Source organism: Armigeres subalbatus, chromosome 2, assembly GCF_024139115.2.
Source record: "Armigeres subalbatus isolate Guangzhou_Male chromosome 2, GZ_Asu_2, whole genome shotgun sequence".
NCBI lineage: Eukaryota > Metazoa > Arthropoda > Insecta > Diptera > Culicidae > Armigeres > Armigeres subalbatus.
In genome coordinates this window covers 311,284,355-311,307,899 of record NC_085140.1, presented here as the reverse complement: position 1 = coordinate 311,307,899, position 23,545 = coordinate 311,284,355, and the positions used below count along the sequence as shown (strand labels likewise).

Sequence of the window (23,545 nt, the reverse complement as noted above, 5' to 3'; positions counted from 1 at the left end):
CAATTTGCTCGCAACAAGTTGCATTCGACGCTGAATCTTGTCCCATTGTTTCGTATTGAAATCCTAATCGGACTATGGGCTTCGAAATTATGGCCAAAATATATATTTTTTTCAAGAAAAATTTCACTCACTTTTAGGCACTTACTCTTAGCATTAGCATTAGCATTGTTACGGTGTAATTCGTAGATTGGACACTAGTGATACTCATGTTTTACCTTTGATATCCTTATCTAGAATGCTATCAGAAACCAAGAAGTGGAGTGGTCCTTGATTTCTGTCTTAAAAAAAATAACAAAAGCATGAGCTACTCCTGGCCACGCCCATTTTCACCGTAACTAGGGAGAGGAAGGAAGTGATGATGTGGTACTTACTTAACTTTCTAAGCACTTACTCGTAGCCGATTTACTCGCAACAAGTTTCATTCGACGCAGAATCCCATTGTTTCGTATTGAAAATTGGACAGATCGGACTATGGGTTTCGAAGTTATGGCCAAAAATCAAAATTTACATGAGAAACACATTCAAAATTCTCATTCATTTTTCAGGCACTTATCTTTAACGGATTTGCTCGCAACAAGTTGCATTCGACGCGGAGTCTTGTCCCATTGTTTCGTTTTGAAAATAGCGGAATCGGACTATGGGATTTGAAGTTATGGCCAAAATACATTTTTTTACAATGAAAAATCTCATTCCTGTACACCTCCGGTGGTGCAAAGGGCCGACTTGAAAGATCTCCATCCTGAGCGTTGCCCGGCTATCGCTTTAACCTGTTGCCAGGTTAGATTTCGGTCGACTTCTTTTATTTCTTTATTGAGGCTTCGCCGCCATGAGCTTCTGGGTCTGCCTCTGCTGCGATGTCCCGCTGGGTTCCAGTCTAATGCTTGTTTACAGATTTCGTTTCCGCCCCTACGTAGAGTGTGGCCGACCCAGCCCCACTTCCGATCCCGAATTTCTGTTGCTATCGGCCTCTGGTGACAACGACGATGGAGCTCATTGTTTGAGATCCAGTTGTGAGGTTACCAGGCCCGAATTAAAAATCGCAGGCATCTATTAATGAACACCTGCAGCCGTTGAGTGTTCTCCACTGATACACACCATGTTTCGCTAGAGGATAACAGCACAGATTTCACGTTAGAGCTTGAGCTTGAACTTGATCTTGATTGACTGCTCGTAGTTGCTACTCCATTATGACTAGATCAGCTGTTCTTGCATAGGGAACCAACAGATGTTTGCTTGGGACTAGCACACATCTTCAATGTGCAAGTACTGGTGATCTCATTTGTTAGGTCATACTGGCGCCTGCCACGGCAGAATGCAAGTCAATGTTGGGAAGGAGGAGGAAATGATGATGCAATCACTCGCCCACCGCAAGCCGAATATACCTCTGCACTTGCCACGAGTTCATGCGGAATTTGTTGGAGTTTCTGGGTAAGGTTGGAGGCAGAGGTCCGTCTTGGTTAACGAGCTGCCAATGTGATGCCAATGTGATAGGAGAAGGTAACTGATGGAATTTCTAGTTGGATGTAGGAAACGAGCTCTATAGATCATTTCCAATTCTAGCAGATTACTGCTAGAATACTCAAAGTTGAAGGTATAGGAATAGTAATGGAAACGGTATGGAAGTCCATTTCCAGTTCTAGCGATTGCTAGAACATGAGAAATAAAGAGAAAGATACAAAGTAGGAGAATGGAACGGACCTGGGATTGAACCCACGACCTCCTGCGTATGAGGCAGAAGCAGTAGCCATATGACTACCAAGCCCGCTATAACAGCACAGATTTCACGTTAGAGTTGAAAATTAGTATTTTGGTGCGTTCACTTATCTGCCTGTTTTTCCAGATATTTCTTAAACTCGCAAAGGCAGCCCTTGCTTTCTTGATCCGTGCTCCTATGTCGATCTTGGTACCGCCGTCTGACGCCATTTGGCTACCAAGATATTGGAAGCTTTCAACATTCTCCACTGGTTGCCCGGCTACTGTGAAACTGGAAGGAGTCGCCGTGTTTACATCCAACGATTTGGTTTTGTTGACGTTGATGACTAAACCTGCCGAAGAGGAGCCCTCGGCAAGGTCGTTGAGCTTACTCTGCATATCAGAGCGCCGTTGCGCGAGGAGTGCAACATCATCCGCCAATTCAAGAAGTAATTTAGGTGCTCCATGGTTATATAGGCTTCCATAACAGCCCATGGTTTGGTTCACGGTCAATCGCATCTACCAGAATCTCGTCGATTACGATGAGGAACAGTAACGGTGATAGAATACATCCTTGCCTCACACCAGCTACGACCCGGATAGGGTGGGACAAGACCCCATTGTGCAGCACTCTACACGAGAAGGCCTCGTACTGTGCCTCGATGAGGCCGATGATTTTCTCAGGAACCCCCTTGCGTCTCAGGGCGCCCCACATATTCTCGTGATTGAGACGGTCGAAAGCTTTTTCGTAGTCAATGAATACCAAGTCAAGGGACTCTTGGAATTCGTTGACCTGCTCCAGAAGCGGAGCGTGAGCAGGGCGTGACAATATGGTCCACACAGGATCTTCCGGCACGGAATCCGGCTTGCTGCCGCCGGAGAGTCGCATCGACCTTCTCCTGAATCCGGGCTAGGATAATTTTGCATAGAACTTTGAGAACGGTACACAGCAACATAATGCCTCGCCAGTTACCGCATACAGTCAGGTCACCCTTTTTTGGACACCTTCACGCATCCAGTCGACCAGGAAAGTTGCGGTGTCCCATATATTATGAACTAAACGATGCAGTAATTGAGTGGATGTCATAGGGTCAGCTTTGAGCACCTCGGCTGATATGCGATCGACCTCTGGGGCTTTATTCGATTTCATGCTTTGGATGGCTGTTTGAATCTCTAGCAGTGATGGAGCATCGGTATTGACGCGTGTTATACGTCGGATCCTAGGCAAATCATGCCGAGGTGGTGATGGCCTGGCTAGCACTTGAAAAAGTTGTTAGAAGTGCTCGAACCAGCGTTTCAGCTGGTCAGTTGAGTCGGTCAATAACTGATCATTCGCCTCTTTCACATGCATCGTTGCATTCATCTTTGCCCGCTTAAGCGTCGTGAGATATTGTAGAGGAGGCGAATGTCCCTGGTAGCAGCGGCTCTCGCTCCTTCGTCGGCCAGAGAGTCTTCCCACGCTCGCTTGTCCCGTCGACATGAGCGTTTTACTTCCTTCTCAAGATCCGCGTATCGTTGGCGGGCTAAGACTTTGGCTCCTCTGGTTTTGGATCGCTCTATCGCGGCTTTGGCTTCTCTTCGCTCCTCTATCTTTCTCCAGGTCTCATCGGTGATCCATTGTTTTCTCTGGGTGCGTAGTTCGCCCAGATTGTTCTCGTGGTGGTGATGAAGGCATTCTTGATGGCGGTCCATTGGTCTTCCACGCCGCCACCTTCCGGAATATCTGCAGCACGCGTCTCCAGTTCTTCAACGAAGGACCGTTTCACCGTGGCATCTTCCAGTCGGCGTGTGTTGAATCGTCGTCCAACTCTTTCCTCCTGCCGACGAATTCGCGCAATGCGCAGGCGTATTTCGCCGATGAGGAGGTGATGATCAGACGCGATATCGGCACTATGTTTATTCCGTACATCAAGAAGGCTGTTTTCCATTTTCGGCTGATGCAGATGTGGTCGATTTGATTTTCTGTAAAGCCGTCACGGGAGACCCACGTGACCTTGTAAAAACCGGTCGATGAGGGAAGGGCGACCCCCCGATCACCATGTCGTTATTACCACAAAATTCTGCGAACAGCTCTCCGTTTTCGCTCATTTCTCCGAGACCATGGCGTCCCATAATGCGCTCATGGTTCGAGTTGTCGGATCCGATCTTCGCATTGAAGTCGCCCAAACAGATCTTAATATCACCCTTCGGAATTCTATCTACGACGGCATTAAATTGACTGTAAAAGTTCTCTTTGTCTTGCAGATCGGCAGCATCGGTTGGTGCATAACATTGGATTATAGTAAGGTTTCGGACCCGTGTTCTAAATCTGGCAACGATTATCCTTTCACTTATAGGTTCCCACTTCATAAGCGCAGAGTGTGCCTGAGCGCTTAGTAGGAAGCCAACTCCGCGTTGCCGGGAGCGTGTTCACCTCGTAAACCAGAGTATAGCAGAACTTGTCCCGACGGCGTTCTGTGTTCTCCAAAAGTTTGGCCAACGGACTTCACTCAGTCCCAGGATCTCAAGCTTCATGCGGCGGCGTGCCTCATTGGCAAGTTGTGCCAATTTACCCTGCTGGGCTAGGGTTAAAACGTTCCATGTTCCTATTCGTGTCCGTTGTTTCGCGCTAAGAGTCGTCGCCGTAAAATCAGTCCGTATTCTTTCATTATCGGATTCTCGAACAAATTGATGTTTCGGGAACAGTAGGTTGTTGGCCCAAGGTTCCCTATCCACCGGGATGGGGCTGCCATCTTAAGGAGTATAGCTTCCAGGAATAGCATTTCATACTCAGCCGCTGGATGCCAGAACAGACGCTGTTGGAGCCGCACCTCCTTGGTGGACAGACGCTCGATCAGTCAGGTCAAATTTGTTTAAAGTCCTACCCAACACCAGGACTAGGCTAGTGCGCTTTGGGCAGCACATGGTGGGTTTGATAGGGCCTGCTTGGGGACACATGCAGCTTTTTATAGAAGTTCAACAGAGCCCACTGTCGAACCCCACCACATCCTAGGCAGTCCCCACAGGACGCACCCTCTCCTCTAGCTGATGTTAGAAGGACAACAGTGCCTAGAGCTGCACTACCAGCTAAGTACGCAACCCTTAGCTGGCGGTCAATTGCCATCGGAAGACCCGTGGAAGCGTGAGTGTTGGAACTTGTGAGGACCAGAGCTATGTTAGGCGCCCCTTCCCGGATGTCAACTCACCATTTCGCAGCCCACTTAAGAAAGGTCAAAAATAGCACTTTAGGAAGTTGGATTACACTTTTTCCATCAATTTACATATATTGCATTCATATACATCGCAGGCAAAAAAAACATATTTTTTTAATCTTGCGTTTTTCTTCTCATTGTGGGGTCCAATTTTAAAATGGCAAACAATAAGACTGAATTTCCCGTCGAATGCAACTTGTTGCGTGTAAATCGGTCAACGCTTAGTTCCAAAAAGCGCATGGTTAGAAGTGCCAAAAAAAAAACAAATAAATAATAAAACTTATTATTACAACATATTATGGCTGAATAATTTGAAGAAAATGCATAAAATAAGTTTATTAATATGTTTGTTGATAAACTCAGTGATATTGACCGATTTGTCAATGAAAAGAGGGTGCCCACAACCGAACCATTTCCAATTTCCGAACAAATGATCTCGAAATATCATCCGCAACCCTTACACTTGATATCAATCCGTCCAACGTTACACGTTTCAGCCATAAAAGTTTAGCCGGAAAACCATGTTTGCCGAAATTCATTTAGTTTCACTAAATCGTACGCTGCAGATGATATGTCTGCAAATTACACTTGCGGAATTTATCAAGGATTTGACCCAGGGTAAACATTTGATCCGTCTTTGATCGGCCCCCACAAAACCTGCCTGGTATTTGCCGACAAAGGACTCTTCAAGCGGTCACAATTTATTGCACATAATTTTGTACGCTCTATTAAGGAGAGTTATTCCTTCGTAATTGACGCTCTCCAATCCGTATCCTTTCTTAAAGAAGTGGAAAGTAATGCCGTCAAACCAGCTAGCAGATGATGCAGATCTTCATAAAGTTCCTCACTGCTATGTTTAAGCAGTTCAGCCGGGGCGGTTCCTTTCTTGCAGCCTCATTGTTCTTCACCTCTTTAATGCCTTTTTCAACATAATCAAGTGTAGGGCTTCACAGGCAGCCACTTCAGTTTTATCTGTCAGTAAAATCCCTTCTTGTTCGTTGCACATGACGGGATATAACGCTATCTTCCACCGTATGCCATGGACTCTCCCATAAAACCTCCACATATCGTTCTGCTTCATTATTTCCTGCGCTTCAATAATCATTTATACATACTTCATTCTGTTTTTTCTTCTTGTAGTGGGTTTGTTTTATTTATTTATTTATTTGTTCGTCTTCAGCTATGCTGTACACAGACTGCTGCATCTAACAATTAACTTACATCTACACTTACACTCCTAAGTATATTTTTAAAGGAAGTTCTACTAACGTTTAAAACGAAGTCAGCCAAGTTATTGAGCAGGTTAAAAGATCTTGGTTGGTTCTGATCGGTTCTGACCGAAAACGGAGGTATGTCTTTTGGCCCAGATAGATGCCATTGCCAGGAGCGGCGTGCCGGTACATATAAAGCGACACACTGCAGCAGCTCAGCACAGTCGAGCCGGTGATTTAGCAGATCAAAGGCGAACATCCTATGCAAAGATGCACGTCTCTGGCGGAGAGGTGTTTGTACTGTGATAATCGCAAAGGATTGATCCAGGGCAATCTCCTGAGGGTGAACCGAACAAAACTGCTTTGAATACGTTCGATACGGGCTGACTGCACTTTCTGGAACGGTGCCTAAACTGGTACGGCATATTCAAGTACGCAAGACAGCTGTACAAGCTTTTCGAAGGATACACGTCGTTGAATTTCTTGCCGTTGCGACGAAGCTTTTGCGGTGGTGGCAGATACATGCACAAATCGTTGACAAAAAGTATAAAAAGCAACGGACCAAGGTGGCTACCTTGCGGAACTGCGGTGCCATAAATGTGCCTGACTTTTCAGCACCTATTTTGACAGCCAGAGCCAGTCGATAATCCAATCGTGCAATCCAAAGCGGTCAAACTTTTTGAGTAACAATGTGTGCGGTACCCTATCGAATGCTTTAGCAAAATCAATGTAGATTCTATCCACTTGACATCGCTTTTCTAGGCTTCAGTTCAACAACTTTTTTTACTAATCCATGCTGTTATTCAGACATGATAGGGTCGGTAGCCGGATACAGCCTTTCATGGATAAGGAGCTCGAACGTCTTCGCCAGACCACATAATATATATGGGACGGTAATTTTCAACATGGTAATTAGACAAACCGGAGGTTCCATCACATCGGAGCACTTTTGGATAAAACTTGGTGGCAGTCTATCCGGACAGGGCCTTTTGATTGATCAATAGAGCTCAAAGCGCTGCAGTAGACTACTTCTGCAGTAGAAAATATCGGGTATGGGAGATTGATGTTGTACGATTGAAGGGAGTCTATAGCGCCAGCTGAGGTTGGAGGAGTCATGGCGTTATACGCAGACTTGAAGAAACTGGCATAAAGATCAGCTGCTTCAGAGGTGCAGCTAGAAGTAACAAAATGACACTTCCGATGGAACCTGCTGCGAGATCTTCCTGCTGTTGATGAACCGAAAAAAGGTGATGGGTTCGACTTAACTTCCTCTTGAACAAGAAAAATGTAGTTACGGATAGTAGTAAAAACATATTCAACATACTCTGCTTCGATGCGATGAAGAAGCGTTCTGTTCTCAATATTCCGGCTTTTGAAAAACCATCATTGTACCTTGCGGCGAACGTTACGCTTGTGTTGTGAGTCTGCCTTCCACCAAGGCTGCTTAAATGTCCGAGGCGTGGAACATCTACGGATTGTAGTATGCCTTCTGACCGTATCAAGTACAAGTACCGGGCTGTTCGGCCACATTGAGAGTTGACGTAAAGTCAATGTCAACTTCTCTCCACGAACAGCCTAGATATCCGTGTGGTGTCGGCAGCTGGTTATCTGGCTAAGAATAACATTACGGATTGCCTGTTCAAGTGGTAGAAGTCCACCATACAGGTGACCCCTAATTTTTGGTGTGATGCGGCTTTATGCTTACCTACGAATGAATTATTAGGAGGGCCTAATAAGAACCTAACCGCAAACGGAGCATGTGAAGCACCAGGGCCCCCTTCACAGTATTTAGCCCTCGCTGCGCTAACTCGAGCTATGGCGTTGTTAACATTTTGCTTCTCCGAGATAATCGGCTACTCTTATTCAATATCGACTTGAGGTTAAATAAGGATGGGGTTATGAATATGTTTTTACTTAGTTTTCAACAAATTGTCACCTATATGGATTCGCATTATGCGTTTTTTGCAATGTACTCTGTGTTTGTCACCTATATGGATTCGCAATATGCGTTTTTCACAGGGTACTCTGTGTTTCGTCTTTGACGTTCGTTCATTGTTACGCCCTCAGTATTTTTGTGACACCTCTCTTTAGTCCCTAGTTTAATGCGTGTGAGCTTACATAATTGGCTTTCCTATAAATGGTATATCATATGCATTCGCATTGTGTGACTTATCCAGTATATTTTATGCTTCGCGTTTCATTGCGTTTTCCAAATTGCATCGTTATATGTATTACTGAATGTATCTTCCTTCTCCAGAAATCTGTTCCATTTTCCTTTCCACCTTCACCTCCTCTTCCTTTTCCAGGTAAATGATGAGAAAGGCCAGTGAAGGCGATGGCACAAATCTCCCATATTGAGGGTAACGTGCCTCCTGAGCCGACGGCCTGATACCTGATACCTGGTGTCTTCTAACCGTATCGAAAACAGTGCTATCTAACGCTGAGATGGCCATGTTGACATCGGTTCCACTAACGATGTGATGTCAGTCGAGTGCACTAAACTTCGACTTAACACCGTCGAAGCCACAACGGGATGTGGTGGAGGGGCTGGGAATCGATCCCATGATCATTCGCTTGTAAGGCGAACGTGTAGCCAACTACGCTACGGGACCCCCTAGTTGTTAGATTGTATGGCATATGGCTCAAACCTTGGCCTATTATACTGTGGTTGAGCACATTTCCCGGGTACTTATTCAGAAGGACGTATGTGATTTTGAAAACAAAGATTCAAACGTGGATTTGTCCAATCTGATAGCACTCCCACGCAAAATATCATCACAGACAGGTAGGGAAAGCCTTCGGTCATTTCGGTTTTGTTCTTCCTTGACTCAGGGGGTTCCGGCTTCGGCAAAGGAATGGCTGATTTTCTGGGTTGCTTGGCACCCTAAGCAAAAGGGAGGGTCGTCTGCTGCAGAGGAAGAGCTGGATCTCCGGGTCATTTGGTGCCCGGTCGATGTTGTTGTCCCCATGTTGATGAAATGTGACCGTCCGATGTGGAACTCCGCCGAAGGCACGGGAAAGGGTTGTTTTGCTTTCTGCAATTTTATAAAATGCCAGTCTAGAGATAAACGTGCCATATTGGGCTTTCTGGAGTTCATCTTTGACTTGGAGCAGGAACCGAGATGAATAGAGCTTGCAAAAACAGGTCCTTTTCGCGACTGGTCGAAAGGCCACGTGGCCATAAATATCGAAACTGCTCACTTCTTGGTGTTTGTTCTCGGGCGTCGGCTGGGCGAATATGGGCCGTGCTCCCCCAAGGCCTTTTCGGAATAGGTCCTACGCCGAGCTTGGAACCGCCACAAGTGGTCACACTATGCTATACAGCCAATACCCTCACACGGCTGCTGGCGCTGCCGCTGTACGATCCACTTTCGCTCGGTTGGTGGAGCTTTCCCGGAATCTCAGACACAGATGTCGATTTTGCCCCACGTATATTTAGTTTTTCTTCTCATTCAGGTTCGGAAACAACCACACTCTCGAGCGTTCACCAGCCAGATACCGTCTACAACTTTTTTTCCTTCCTCGCTGTCTCTTTTTTTCTATTCACTGTAGGGTAAGACGGTATAATGCGCCCCACCTGGCCAAAACGCCCCTCTTTGATTTCTAGAAAACTATAACTAACTAAGGGTCAAAATCAGTTGGTACCTATAAATATTTGTAAAACCATCTTACTATGTGAATGTGGAAGTATTTTTTTATTACATAATGAAAATAATAGCAAAATACGAAAAGTGACTGTTTTGATGTAACTTTTCATGTTTGTTTGCTCAACATTCTGGAGCGACGCTAGCATACTGTCCGCAAAACTTGCACGGGAGCACTCAGTTGGGCAACAAAATAACTTTTCTCAGTGGTTAATATGATATAAAAATGCTTCCATCTTCAAAAACGTAACGATTTTTGAAAATATGTTTTACTGGCCAAAACGCCCCAGGGTAGGCAGGACGATATGCCCTTACCAACTGGACACAAGCGCGGCGAGCTTGCAGCAGTTGCTTTCAAATTATATGGAAATTATTGAAATGTAAATAAAACCTGATTAAATGGACTTATGTTGGTTTTTTAGTGTCAAGCACATAATGACTTGTAACCTTTTTATTATGGGATTGATAAAATACTAATGAGGGCTTTGGAACGTCTTTGGCTAAGGTGGGGCGTATTGCCCAGGCACTTTTTGAAATCAATTTTTTCACGACTTTTCAAAAAAGCATTAATACGTGTTATCCGTAATATTTTTATATGACTACTCACGGGCAATGCATTTGTGACTTCTTGCACTACCAAATAACACAAAGTTTGCATAAATTGCGATGAAAAGTAAAAAGTTATCAAGGTTTTGCCTTAGGGGGGGCATATTATACCGTCTTACCCTATCTACTTTCAACACTCCTCTAATCTTCCCGTGATTCCATAGTTGGGTGTCAACCATTCAAAATTTCAGCGAAAACTGGATATAATAAACTTTGGCAGCAGCCTTAGTGCTTACACGATTGAGACGAAATACCCAGTCGACAATTTCCCCGTGTATTCCGCCTTTTTGGGTCCGTCGAGCGGAGTCTCACAAATATCGATGTATGTTAATATTCAACGTATTATTATAAGCATTGATGGTTTGTCTTGTTGTTGACGCATTCAATAACAATTTAGAAAACGCTTTTTGTTCCATAAAGACTACTCTACCGTTTACTTTTGAGGCGGCAAAAAAGGCTAGAATATGGAAGAAAACGAGCGAAACAACTTTTAGCGGGAATCGAAGAGAGTAAAAATTGGTAAACACCGAGTTTCCATCTGACAGTCTGCAAAGCGGAACAACATTTCACATACACAATTCAATGGAAAGTAATAAGTTTGAATAAAACCAAATAGTTTGTCGTGTATCACATTACTTTAATCACGCTACCGAACAAAACAAACAAGATATTCATTTGTATCTAATAATTAACTCTCATTGACCCACAATAGTACTCTATTCGATAAGTCTAAGTATTCCTAGAACAAAAACCTCAGTACAGACACCAGAAGTAATGTCAACGATCCGGTGATGGCTGCACTGCCGCTTACGATCTCAAACACTACCGCGTCGTACCTATCAAAAGTCAGCGACTCGATATTGGTCACTTCCTGATCGACCTCGTACTTCGAGTTGGGAGTGCTTAGGACAACCTTCAGACTGGTGGCTTGATCCTCCAAATTCTTGAAATTGAGCTGTGCTTCCATCGAGTTCATGTTAACAACGACGGCGTACGACGTGTGGTCAGCCAACTTTCGGGTGTATGCAAAAACGTTATTCACCAAAGCTTTGGACGCAAAGCTGCCATGAACGAAGGTGTGTTTTTTCCGAAGTTGGATCAAATTTTGATACAGCTTGTAAAGACTTTTGGGATCTTCTTTCTGTGCTGCCAGATTCAATTCCTCATAGTTTGGATGGACGGGCAGCCACGTCTTTTCGGCCAAGTTGCTTGTGAAGCCTGCAAAAGCAGTTGCATCCCACTGGAAGGGAGTTCTCACCGGGTCACGGGTGTACAGCTGATAAATTTCTTCGTTGGTGTTGGCAGCTTGCGGATCCTGGGTATCTTCGAAGCTGATGTCACGGTAGTCTTCCATACCGATTTCCTCACCGTAATAAATCACGGCAATACCCGGCAGGGTCATTTCCAAAATGGCGAAACTAGCTGCACGATCGCTTCCATATCTAGACGCAATACGAGGACGGTCGTGATTACCCAGCACCCAGTTCGCGTTGGCTCCAGCGGGCATATTATCCAGCCACTCATCGATAACTGTCTTGAAGTCGGCAGCGTTGGAACTTTCGGACAGCTTGTTGATCATGGCAAAGTTGAAAGGAAAATGTGACCCATTTCGGCTACCATTTCCGTACCAGAGCATTGTCTGATCCAAATCAGCATACGCTTCCGTCATCATTAGTTTGGTTTCCCCCGATTTTTCAGACCACTCGTCGAACAACAGGCGCATGTCGTAGATCAAGTCGTATGATTTGTTCTATAAGGAGTTAAACAAATATCATTACACTCCGACTATGCTTTGAAGTATGTATATAAAAAATTGTAGCATACCTGATTCGTCGTGTAGATGTGATCCATGTTTTCGTAGAACAGTCCCTTGTTGGCGTCGATGATTGGCTCATCCAGAAATTCCTGATCCTCGTAGGCATGGTTGATGGCATCGATTCGGAAGCCGTCCACTCCTAGTTCGAACCAAAAGTTGAGCATATCGTCCATTTCTTCCTTGACCTTTGGGTTTTCGTAGTTCAAGTCCGGTTGCCCGGCGTCGAACTGGTGCAAATAGTACTTGGATTTTCCATCCAGCTTAGTCCATGCATCAGTGTGGAACACAGATTGCTGATTGGGAATAAAAGAGGAAAAGGTATGTTTAATTTACATTAGTGATATTTAATCCGCTGATGTTACAAAATATTAGTCATCAAGCTTAATGTTGATTAAAAACTTCCAAAATCATTTATACATTCCTACGTGATGTGACTAGAAACAATACTCTATCCGCAGATGCATGTGAACAACTGTTGAATCTTCTCAAAACATGAACAGAAGGTAGTACATTAGAGCGACGAACAACTCAGGAAGCCGCTCGTTACTTTCTTTTATTAATGTCTTGTTTTGCGTCTCACGATTTTGAAAATGCTAATCTGTAGATACATCAACACCTATTATAAGTGAACACATGATGCAATCCATTCGATATTTCCGGTAGTTTTGGATGGACTTTAGGGCGGACCATGTAAAAGAAATCTTACAAATCAATTAAAACTCAAACAAATTAGACCGAAAGAATTTTGTTTTTTACTTTATGTCACCAAGTTGAAGGGCAACTTTCCGAAAACATTGACGGGGCGAAACAATATGTTTGAACAATTTTTGTTTGTATCAATTTTAATATTTACGCATCACTGTTCTTTATTTTGGCACGAAATATATCATTTATAGATCATAAAATTGCCATCAACATAGATTTAAATGAAAATACGTTCATATACAATATCTATCTGCATGACTGTTCTACATACATAGAAAAACTGAAATAAAAACTGCCCCCAATAGAAATTAGAAATTTTCCATAAAAAATAGGAAATTGCCAATAAATAAACAAGGGTAGAAGCAACAATAACATCGCCGGGCAAACTCTAATCTTTTCGCGGTTTTCTGCATAACATTCTGTATTGAATTCTTCAAGATCTGAATGAGTATCATGGTTCTTGATCGTAAATTGTGCCGTCCAACTGCAATTCACTGTTTTTCGATGTTTCTGCATACATTTTTCCATATAAACTTCCAACGAGTTTAGCAAACCAAACGTTGACCGATTTGGCTAAAATTTTGCCCAGAGCAAATAGATTCAAATAAAGAGAGTGGCCCATAAAAAAAATCAAAAAAGTTGTTTTCCATACTAATATGAACCACCCTATGTTTGGCCCATGCGATCCTTTTCACCGTTGTCGCAAACGAAAATAAACGCCATTCAACAACCACACGATATTTTAAATCTATATATTGCGAAAATTAATAAATTTTCATGTGGTAGTCTGTACGACTTTGTCGAAGACAAATAAATAAAGAAATAAATAAATCTTCAGTCGGGTTGCATCAATAATACACTTTCTGCTGAGTACGCGGCTATCGTGGATTGCTCTAGCTTTCCGGAGACGAGCCAGCCTCGGGCTGAAAGTCCTTAAGAGCACCTCCACGGGAGTCCTCATCGCTATTCTTATTATAGCGCTCCATTCCGAGTGCTATTTTAGGATAGCACCCCATCTTCCCACCGGTGGTTTCTGTTTTAGGAATAGCGACTTTGTAAACATATTGAGTTCTCACCGGGCGTTGCTAAAAGTAGTCATCTTCTTCAATGGCTCTACATTCCAACTGGAATTTGGCTAGCTGCTTAACTTAGTTCTATTAGCATTTCCTCAGTTATTAATTGAAAGATTTTCCGTGCCCGCCATTGCAAGAGTATGTATTTTGTGTGACAACTATGCCCAAAGAGCCCACTCGAAAACATCCTTGACCGAATCGGGAATAGAACTCGCTATCTCCGGAGAGCAATTCTACGCTTTTGCTCGCAAGGGTAGCTGGAGATCCGTCGTAGTAAATTTTTTAACCGTTATACCTTCTGGACTTCCTTTCTCCTGGAATTTTTTTTCGGAGATTTATACTTGCAGTCAAAATAAATCCTCCTGAAATTCATACCAGTTTTCCTACAGGAATCTCTTGACAACATCCTGCAGGAATGCCTCCACAGTTTTTTCTCTGAAGGATCCCCGGAAAAAAATTGTGACAACATCCGAAAGTAAAGAATTCCCTTGAAAAAACTAGGTTTTCAATTGAAATTATCAAAGATATTATTGGGCAATTCCAATAAAAATATCCCGAAAGATTCTGGAAGAAATCCTAAAACTATTCTGGGAGAACTGCTGGGGAACTCCCGAAGAAATCTGCCAGGGATCCTACATGAATTTCCAAAACAAGTCATAATTGAATGAACGACAGAAAAGAGAAACTTGCGGAAGATTTTCTGGAGGAACTAGTTGAAGAACATACTGAATAATTACTAAAGGAACATTCTGAGAGATTCCTGGAAGACCTTGCAAAATAAAACAGTAGAATTTACTTTCGCGAAAAATCCATGAATATTTCGGGCTCTAGCGGGAGCCGATGCGCATCGCTCCTTATTATAGCTCTATTACTTTAATTACTTCTTCGCGGAGTTGAACTGGGGCACTAGATAAAAAAATGGATATTTCCCTTGCTATTTAATAACTGTTTATTTCCATCGAAATTGTTCTGAAAACAGAAAAACAGATTTTCTGCAATTTTGATCAATACCAAAGTGACGTTTCACAAAATAGCAACCCTGTATGGAAATTTAGCAACCCGCAGTATGGGGCGCTAAATTTGGAAACTCACGGCTAATTTTGAGTTGCGTTCTTATTTTACATTCCCGTTTAGATACCTCCGGTGTAGAAGTGGGTCCCTATAAAGGGCTCGGAAATAGCGATAGGGCCCCCGTGGAGGTGCTCTAATAAAGACAAAAAAAAAGATTGCTCTAGCTGGTTTCCATAAAAGCATTCTTGATGATCATTCACTGCTCCTTTATGCTGTTACATTCCGGAACATCCATTGCCCGAGTCCCAATTTCTTCAAAAAATGTTCTTTTCACAGCTGTCATCTTCTAGTCAGTCTATGTTGAATCGCCGCCCATGCTGCGTAGTCGGATCTCGTTTATTAGATGTCCTATCCTGTCAAATACCAGCCCTGTCTTGTAGTAAGTCAAACGTTGCTGTAGATGAGACACGCGGTCCCGGGTGGGCTCCCCTGCCGGTGATTGGGGTGAAGTCGCAGAAATCGTCGATATTCGTTTCGTCCACCATATCTTCCTATGTCTGGCTGGAGCAAGAACGTATTCGTGGTTAGTCACTCACCGATTCAACTAATTCTCTGAAACGTTGGCCCGAGCACTTCGAACAACTTGTTCATATTTTGACGCCCGACCGACGATCAACATCTCAACATGTGCCACCAAGGGTGTGACACTGTGAGCCCAATAACTGCAGGACGTAGAAGCAACCATCCGAAGTACGAAATCCAATAAGGCACTCAGTATCGAACGCATGTCAGTAGAGATTCGTTAACCATTCTGCAATATCTGGAACGCCACGACTTTTCCGACCAGTCTGTATGCAAGGCACCTTGGTAAAGGTTAGGATCTGGCATAGTTTTCAAAGTATGTACTCTGAAAAGTTATCCTAATCCTGAAACAGGAGAAGATAGACACAGCAGCAGGCAGGCTTCCGCGCGGAATATTATGTGTGGACCATATTGTTACATTTCGCATTATCCTGGAGCATCTGTAGCGAGTTCCGGAAAAAAAATCGTAGCCGAAGCACTGTATGAAGCTTCCACGTGCAGAACGGACCCTATCCTACCCCATCCGGGTAGCTCTGGAGTCAAGGATGGATGTATTGTATTTCCTCTATTGTTCCCCATCGTTATCATTAAAATCATGGGTACTATAGCAACTGAATGACGTCGACTCGGCCAATGATACTGCATTGGCGCTCTACCATGTGGAGCAAGCTGAACGACCTGACCGAACGCTCCTCTACTTAGCGTCAACAAGATCAAATCGTTGGATGTCAAAACGAACAAGCCCTTCAACCCCACGATAGCCGAGCAAGCAGAACATCACAGCAGAGGCATACTCAGGATCTCGTGGCAACGAAACACCAACAACGAAGTCGATAGAAAGCGAGCAGCTATCCATGATGAAGATTTTTTACGTTGGCTCTATGTACCCCTAAGGGTGCTCAGGACCGAAGAGTGAGTGAGTGAGAATTGGCTCCCACTCAATGAGCGTCGCTTGTAAATAGATACACAGAAGGAGGCTTACTCCGATGCAGTTTACTCAACTTTTTTATTCTTTATATAGGTAGTTTTAGTTTATTCTACTGTATAACCTTGATAATCTATTCTTACAAAATAATATAAAATTATTTAAGAGCTTCTATAGAAGAATGTCTTACTTTTGTTGTTCAATATACAACCTAAGCTGGTGTGATGAGGTGCTGTATTCGGCTCCACCCCACCACCCCGAATTCCATTACCCCGAAGGTCACTATCCCGAATGGTATAGTGCCCTGAAAGCCATTACCCCGAACGGGACACTACATATTTGCAAAACTTAAAAAATATAGGGGAATAGGTTCGGTTATGGGCACCCATTTGTCTTTGGTCTATAACTTTGGCCCTAGTTGATCTTGTGCCAACATTTGTATACCAATGAAAAGCTAGACAAATAACTCTACTACTAGCGAAAAAACTATATTGATTTCGTCAATTTAGGAAATTTTATTGACAATTTCGCAAATTTGACATTTTTGGACATTTCAATTTTGTGGTTCGGTTGTGGGCACCGTAGAAAACACGGCTAAAAATAATAAAAAAAAGAATGAAAACTTTTAAAGGAGAGAAATAATTTATTTATTCAAATAGCCAGGGAGCAATAGAAACTACAGCACCTCATCATACGCCCCCTAGCAGTGATGATGCCGTTCTCGTACATTAGGGAGGATATTGAAAACAATCACATAAGAAAAGTCTAAAATTGCACTTTAGGTAAATTAATTTAAATTTTTCCATTGATCTACGTTTATTGCATTCAAAAACCATAATTAATCACCCTCATTCATTATAAAAAAAATATATTTAGTCCACAAATTCTGATCAAATAGTCCGATCGGATAATTTTTCAATAGAAAACAATAGGACCGGATTCCCTGTCGAATGCAACTTGTTGCAAGCAAATCGGTCAACGTTTAGTTGTCCAAGAAATAAAAATATAAATTAAATTCATTATTAATATCAATTATGCCTAAATAATTATAAAAACTACATTAAAAATAAGTTAAAGGACAACTACAGCGACATTGATTGATTTATCAACAAAATGGGGGTGCCCACAACCGAACCAATAAGGGGACCCAAAATCGAATTTCGCAGCCTTTCTGCAATGTGATGAAAAAAAAATCGCTCTATAGTTTTAATGACAATCACAATATATTACAATCGACAATCGACAATATTCTATTAGCAATTCCTCAGTTATTAATTGAAAGCTTTCCAATGCCCGCCATTGTATGAGTATGTATCTTGTGTGGCAAGTACAATGGATACACTATGCCCAGGGAGTCGAGAATGTTTCCAACCAGAAAACATCCATCTCCGGATTGGCAATCCTACGCCTTTACTCGCAGGCTACTGAAGATCCCGCATTGGAACCAGTGACGGAAAATGTCAAAATAAATGTCGTGGAATTGCAATTACTAATTTGCTAATAACTTTTCTCAGAAGTTATTTACAATTCGGATTTTTTTATAAACATGTAATGCTCGGAAGATCCTAGAACTTTGTCCGACGGGTCATTATTCTAGGTACAAAGTGTGAGGCGTGAGAACGAAAATATAAAATATGTCACGGAATGTCATGACCTTAATGTCATTTTACACTAATTCGGCTTTCATGCCGCCAATATCAGATTTAGATGAACAAACGAACAAATAAGATGCAGCCGTCGTTAAATGAACGCGTCTACCCGGTTTAAGAAAAAAAAGAAATGATGTCTTCTATGAATGAACGTTTTTATATAAGGCGAACGCCCGGTATAAGGCAAACAGAGAAGATAATGCCTTCTTTAAAATTAAATCTTCTTCTTCTTCTTCTTCTTCTTCTTCTTCTTCATTGGCATGACATCCCCACACTGGGACATTGCCGCCTCGCTGCTTAGTGTTCATTAAGCACTTCCACAGTTATTAACTGCGAGATTTCTAAGCCAGGATACAATTTCTGCATTCGTATATCATGAGGCTAACACGATTATACTTTTATGCCCAGGGTAGTCGAGACAATTTCCAATCCGAAAATTGCCTAGACCGGCTCCGGGAATCGAACCCAGCCACCCTCAGCATGGTCTTGCTTTGTACCTGCGCATCTTACCGCACGGCTAAGGAGGGCCCCGAAGAAAAATACCTTCTATAAATAAAAGCGTTTGCCGGTTTAAGGAAAGTAGTAATGTTAGTAGACAATGGCTTCTGGATACCTTCTATAGATCAATGTGTCTGCCCAGTATAAGAAAAAATAATGCCTTCTTTAAATGAACGAATTTGCCCGGTATAAAGCAAACAGAGACGACGCCTTCTTTAAATCAACGCGACTTCCCGGTATAGAAAAAAACTAAAAAGACAAAAAGAGGAGATAACGTCCTTCTAGCTGCTTGTCGTCTGTCGGCTGTCTTGTCGCAACAAGGTACATCGCCGGCTTTCCATACACTATTGAAGTTACACTCCTGCAAAGAATCTTTTAATTTATTCTGTCCAACTCTGTATCTACACCCAAAAAACAAATCTGACAATTATTGTATAAAATCTGGGCATATACAATTCTGTAAGCTTTTTATACAAATATTGTATTAAAATAATACAAATCTGTATCATTTCAATACAATAATTGTATTAAAATCTTCCAAAATTGTATATGCCCAATTATTATACAGTTTCTGTAAGGTTCTTATGCAGAACTGTATTAAAATCTGCCATCCGCCGGTTTGGTGTAAAGTATGCAGTCTTTGTCTAAAGTATGACCCAGTCGTCGTGGATCTAATTTTCCACCAACTCTCTGCATTTTGCATGAAAAATGCTGCAAAATCTACCCCCAATCTTAATAATCAGGAAGGGTGGCACACGGAGTGGAATGAGTTTTACGGAACAAGAATTCATCATTCTATACTGTATTGAAACAATTTCAGTTTGAAGATCAGAACGCACCGTCGAGTACTTTCTAGTTGAAAAAGACGCAAAAAGGAGGTGGCGAAGGACAAAAACAATGGAAAAACGGTTAATTTTCAATACGAAATAATAGGAAAGGATTCCCCGTCGAATGCAATTAGTTGCAAGCAAACCGATTAAGGGTGAGTATAAAAAATAGGGACTTTCCTTAGCTGTGCGGTAGGATGCGCGGCTTCAAAGCAAGACCATGCTGAAGGTGTCTAGGTTCGATTCCCGGTCGAGCTTAGGAATTTTTCGGGTTGGAAATTTTCTTGGTTTCCCCGGGCATAGAAATATCGATTGTACCGCGTTTGGCATAAAGTCATTTGGCATAACGTCGTTCGTCATAAAGTCATTTGGCATAATGGCAGTTTGGCATAACGACCGTTTGGTATAATGGTCGTTTGGCATAAATGTTATTTGAGCTGTGTAATGGATAAGTAGGATTTGTTGAGCCATTCAGTTACGTGGTTTCCTTCATATGGACAATACATGATAATTGTTACAAGTTAAGAATAAAGAAGCTTCCTGTCAAAACGGAACCATTTGAAATGTTGACGCACCTACCAGCAAGATAGATCGGTATTAAATAAAATTGACATTGGTGGATTGTTTTGACTTTCATGTAATGGCAAGCAAGAAAACTTGCCCATTTCTCCCTTTTATGAGTAAACGGTTTCTAAGAAAGGATCATATTTCCCATTGCATTGAACCAAGCGTACCAAATTCTTGAATTGGAAGAAGGAGTCATATTCTCTTTGGCTTCTGCTGGGCAAATGCCTCCTTTAAAAAAAGGGATAATTATATCCTTTTCCTTAAGCCGAGCAAATACCTGAATGAAGGAAGAAATCATATCGTCTCTTGCCGTCTGCCGGGAAAATGCACCTTTTGAAAGAAGGGAAATATCCCGTGTCCTAAGCCAAGCAAATTCCTGAATTGGAAGAAGGAACAATTTCGACTCTATGACATTACCTATATATCCATTACCCATAATGCCATTATCCCAAAGGCCACTACCACGAACCCCATTACTTATTCAATAGCAGGGCGACTCCAGTTGAGTTAATTACACCATTTTTTACGAGAATTTTTCATCGTGGAGCCTTACTTATTTTTCGATCCATTTACAAGGTTCACCGTGTTGGAATTGCAATTCGTTTCATCAAACAGGAACTGTTTGAAAACATTATAGAACGATTAGTCCTTGGTCCAAAAACTCCCATTACATATCATGTGCTACCTTTGAAGATTGCTAAAGCTGAGGTGAGAATTTCGAGAAAATTTCAGCCCACGTCGACTGGACTTGAGACGGCTCGCGAACATGCATTTAAACAGAGTAAAGGGGTGTAAAAAGTTGCTTCTGAAATTTTCCGGGGATAAACCTTACATAATTTGCGTTTATCATATTGCGTTTATCTAAGTAACTGTAAGTAGTATATACTTTTATTCTAAAAAAAATCTGTACAAAGATTGTCATTTTACGATTCATCGGTATCTGTGGGTGTTAAAAATAGTGATAGCAGAAAGCTACAGATTCGAAATGTATTCGGGCTAATGGACTTTCGGGGTAATGGATCTCGGGGTACTGTCCCATCCGAGGTAATGGCTGAAAGCAGCGATCATATCTCCCCCCGCATTAAACCGAGCAAATGCCTGATTTGGAAGAAGGAAGCATATCGTATTTCGCCATCAGCCGGGCAAATGTATCCTTTGAAAAATGGAACAATATCTTCTCTGATGTAACTGTCGGGAAGATGCATCCTTTGAAAGAAGGGATCATATCCCTCTTTGCCTTAAACCAAGCAAATGCCTTAATTGAACAAATGAATAAAATCTCCCTTGGCCTTCGCCAAGAAAATGCATCCTTTGAAAGAAGAAGCTATATCTTCCCTATCCTAGAACTGTATATTGCAGGCATTGAGAATAGGAACCATTCATATTCTCTCTTGTGTTAAGCCTAAAAAATGCATTACTTGAAAAAACAAGCATATACTTTTCAGACTTATGAACGACAAAGTATGCTTTTAAAAAGATGAATACATCTCATGCAGAAATAACTTAATTTCCTTTTTATTGCACTTACAATTTTGCTATTTGACTTTCCGTATATTGCAGTTTGTTTTAGTCAACGACGATCTTGCTGCTGACCCAGAAATAAAAAGATTTTAAGTGAAATAGGCAGATAATAACAAGTCTAATTAAAGTACCTTCAAGCAGTGATTTGATATAATCTGAACTTAAATTCGAAAAAATTAATTTAGAACATCTCTTTCATAATGTTAAAGTGACAATCGTTATAAATAATTAAACATATTATGCATAAGTTTCGAAATTGATGATTACACAACTATTACTATTACTTGTAACCCTATGGATCTTCCTCCAAGCCACATAAAAATTGATTTTATAGCTAACATATGGCGGTATACGAGAAAGGCAAAATAGTCCAGTTTTGTACATAACACAAACTTTGGTCAAACCTGTCCAATATGTCACACTTTTTGTATGGAGCATCTGATTTTTTTATGTGGATCGTCACACTTCTTGCAACCTCCCTCCCCCACGAAGTTTTACGTGATTTATGGATGTTGCCTTTGCTACATTTAATTTGTTCGCGAATTGATTACCAAGATATTTTCTTTATATAATTTTCCATAAGCTTTGAAGTGTTTGTTATACACAGAAAAGCACTATATGTTTAGAAGAAAAAACATACCAAATCAGAAACATAATCACTCGGAAATTGATATAAATTGAGTAAGACATTTGACTGATGCTACTCTTCTGGAAATTTATTCCGAAACTCTGGAATTGTTTGTCTTTTAACCAAGACCATATGGAATAATTAAATATGTTTTCAACCTATTCATTACAACTCAACGAAGAAAATAAATTAATAACACTATAAACAATTTCAGTATCATCCACTCAATATTACTTCCCCATGTGACTACGAGCCAATTCCTTTTTCTCCGCAGAAGACCAGAAGGAGAGCGATGGAATACAAAGACTGGCATCCCAATGGTCGTGTTTCTGCAGACACAATACTTTGATGGCATAAATCTCAATTACTAGTCATCACAACTGAGTATAAGATTTGAACGCGTTGTGCATTCTACTGTTGTCTGCCTCTTTTTTTATTGAGAATTGTGCTCGGAAATCGCAAGATTCTTTCGAAACGGGGTCTTAACACTTTTTTCTTGTATAATCCCTTTATGTAAACTTTGATTAAATGAAGTGTTTTACTCATTCATCTGATTTCTTTGTTCTCATGTTTGTAGGTTTGTATGCCATGTTCGTGTTCATTTACCACTGGAATGTCCTCATATTTTTCAAATCATCACGTTTGTTTTGAATGATGTGATGTAGTATCAGAGATCACTTTTCACTGCGGCATAAACCTTCTTCACATTACGTATCAGCAAACCATTTCCAATAAAACCACTTGCCGACCATGCAAGAGTTAAAATATCGCATAACTTACCCAATTGTTTGGTGGGCTTCCATCTACTTTTCCATCTCTCCACACATAATAATCCACGTAGTCCGGATCGTCAGCCACTGCCTTTTTGAACCACTCGTGTTCATCACTGGTGTGATTCGGAACGAAATCCAAGATCACTTTAATGCCCAGCTCCTTGGCTTTCACGAACAATTCTTTCAGATCGTCCAACGTACCGAACAACGGGTCCACATCCTTAAAGTCGGAAATGTCGTACCCGAAATCTTTCATCGGTGACTTAAACAACGGGCTGAACCACACTCCCGTCACACCCAGATCCACCAAATGGTCCAATTTCTCCATGATGCCACCGATATCCCCTATCCCATCGTTGTTCGAATCTTTGAACGACCTTGGATAGATCTGGTAAAACACTCCGGACTCCCACCAGTCCAGTTCATCGTGATGATGGTCATCTTGCCTCACTACCAGTTTGGCACTTGACAAAGCCACCAGGGCCAGCAAGCACAGCACTGACAACTTTTTCATGTGCGCCACAACGAACCACTCCGAAAGAACCAACAGCACCGACCTGGGTGCCTGGATTAGCACTAATAAAAAGACAAAAGTACCGGGATCGAGTGTGGTGTGCTTTTTATAG

At 41.9% G+C, this 23,545-nt stretch overlaps 2 protein-coding genes across 8 annotated transcripts in view; one reads left to right on the top strand and one right to left on the bottom strand.

The window, feature by feature from the left end:
• The window catches only part of LOC134212579 (dual specificity calcium/calmodulin-dependent 3',5'-cyclic nucleotide phosphodiesterase 1-like), a 705,268-nt gene that overhangs the window by 423,236 nt on the left and 258,487 nt on the right, over positions 1–23,545 (top strand). The gene's annotated exons all lie outside the window — the stretch shown is intronic.
• On the bottom strand, positions 10,961–23,489 carry LOC134216731 (maltase 2-like). Its single transcript, XM_062695553.1, has 3 exons — positions 22,927–23,489; positions 12,169–12,453; positions 10,961–12,094 (listed from the first exon to the last, which is right to left on the bottom strand). The coding sequence occupies exons 1-3, from the start codon at positions 23,431–23,433 to the stop codon at positions 11,084–11,086; spliced, it is 1,803 nt and encodes a 600-aa protein (XP_062551537.1). The 5' UTR covers positions 23,434–23,489; the 3' UTR covers positions 10,961–11,083.

Excerpts from the sequence above, each read along its gene's own strand:
- LOC134216731 (XM_062695553.1), bottom strand. The coding sequence starts at position 23,433 with ATGAAAAAGTTGTCAGTGCTGTGCTTGCTGGCCCTGGTGGCTTTGTCA. Across the intron at positions 12,454-22,926 it reads GAAGCCCACCAAACAATTGG|CAATCTGTGTTCCACACTGA; the intron begins GTAAGTTATGCG and ends ATTCCCAATCAG. Across the intron at positions 12,095-12,168 it reads ACATCTACACGACGAATCAG|AACAAATCATACGACTTGAT; the intron begins GTATGCTACAAT and ends AACTCCTTATAG.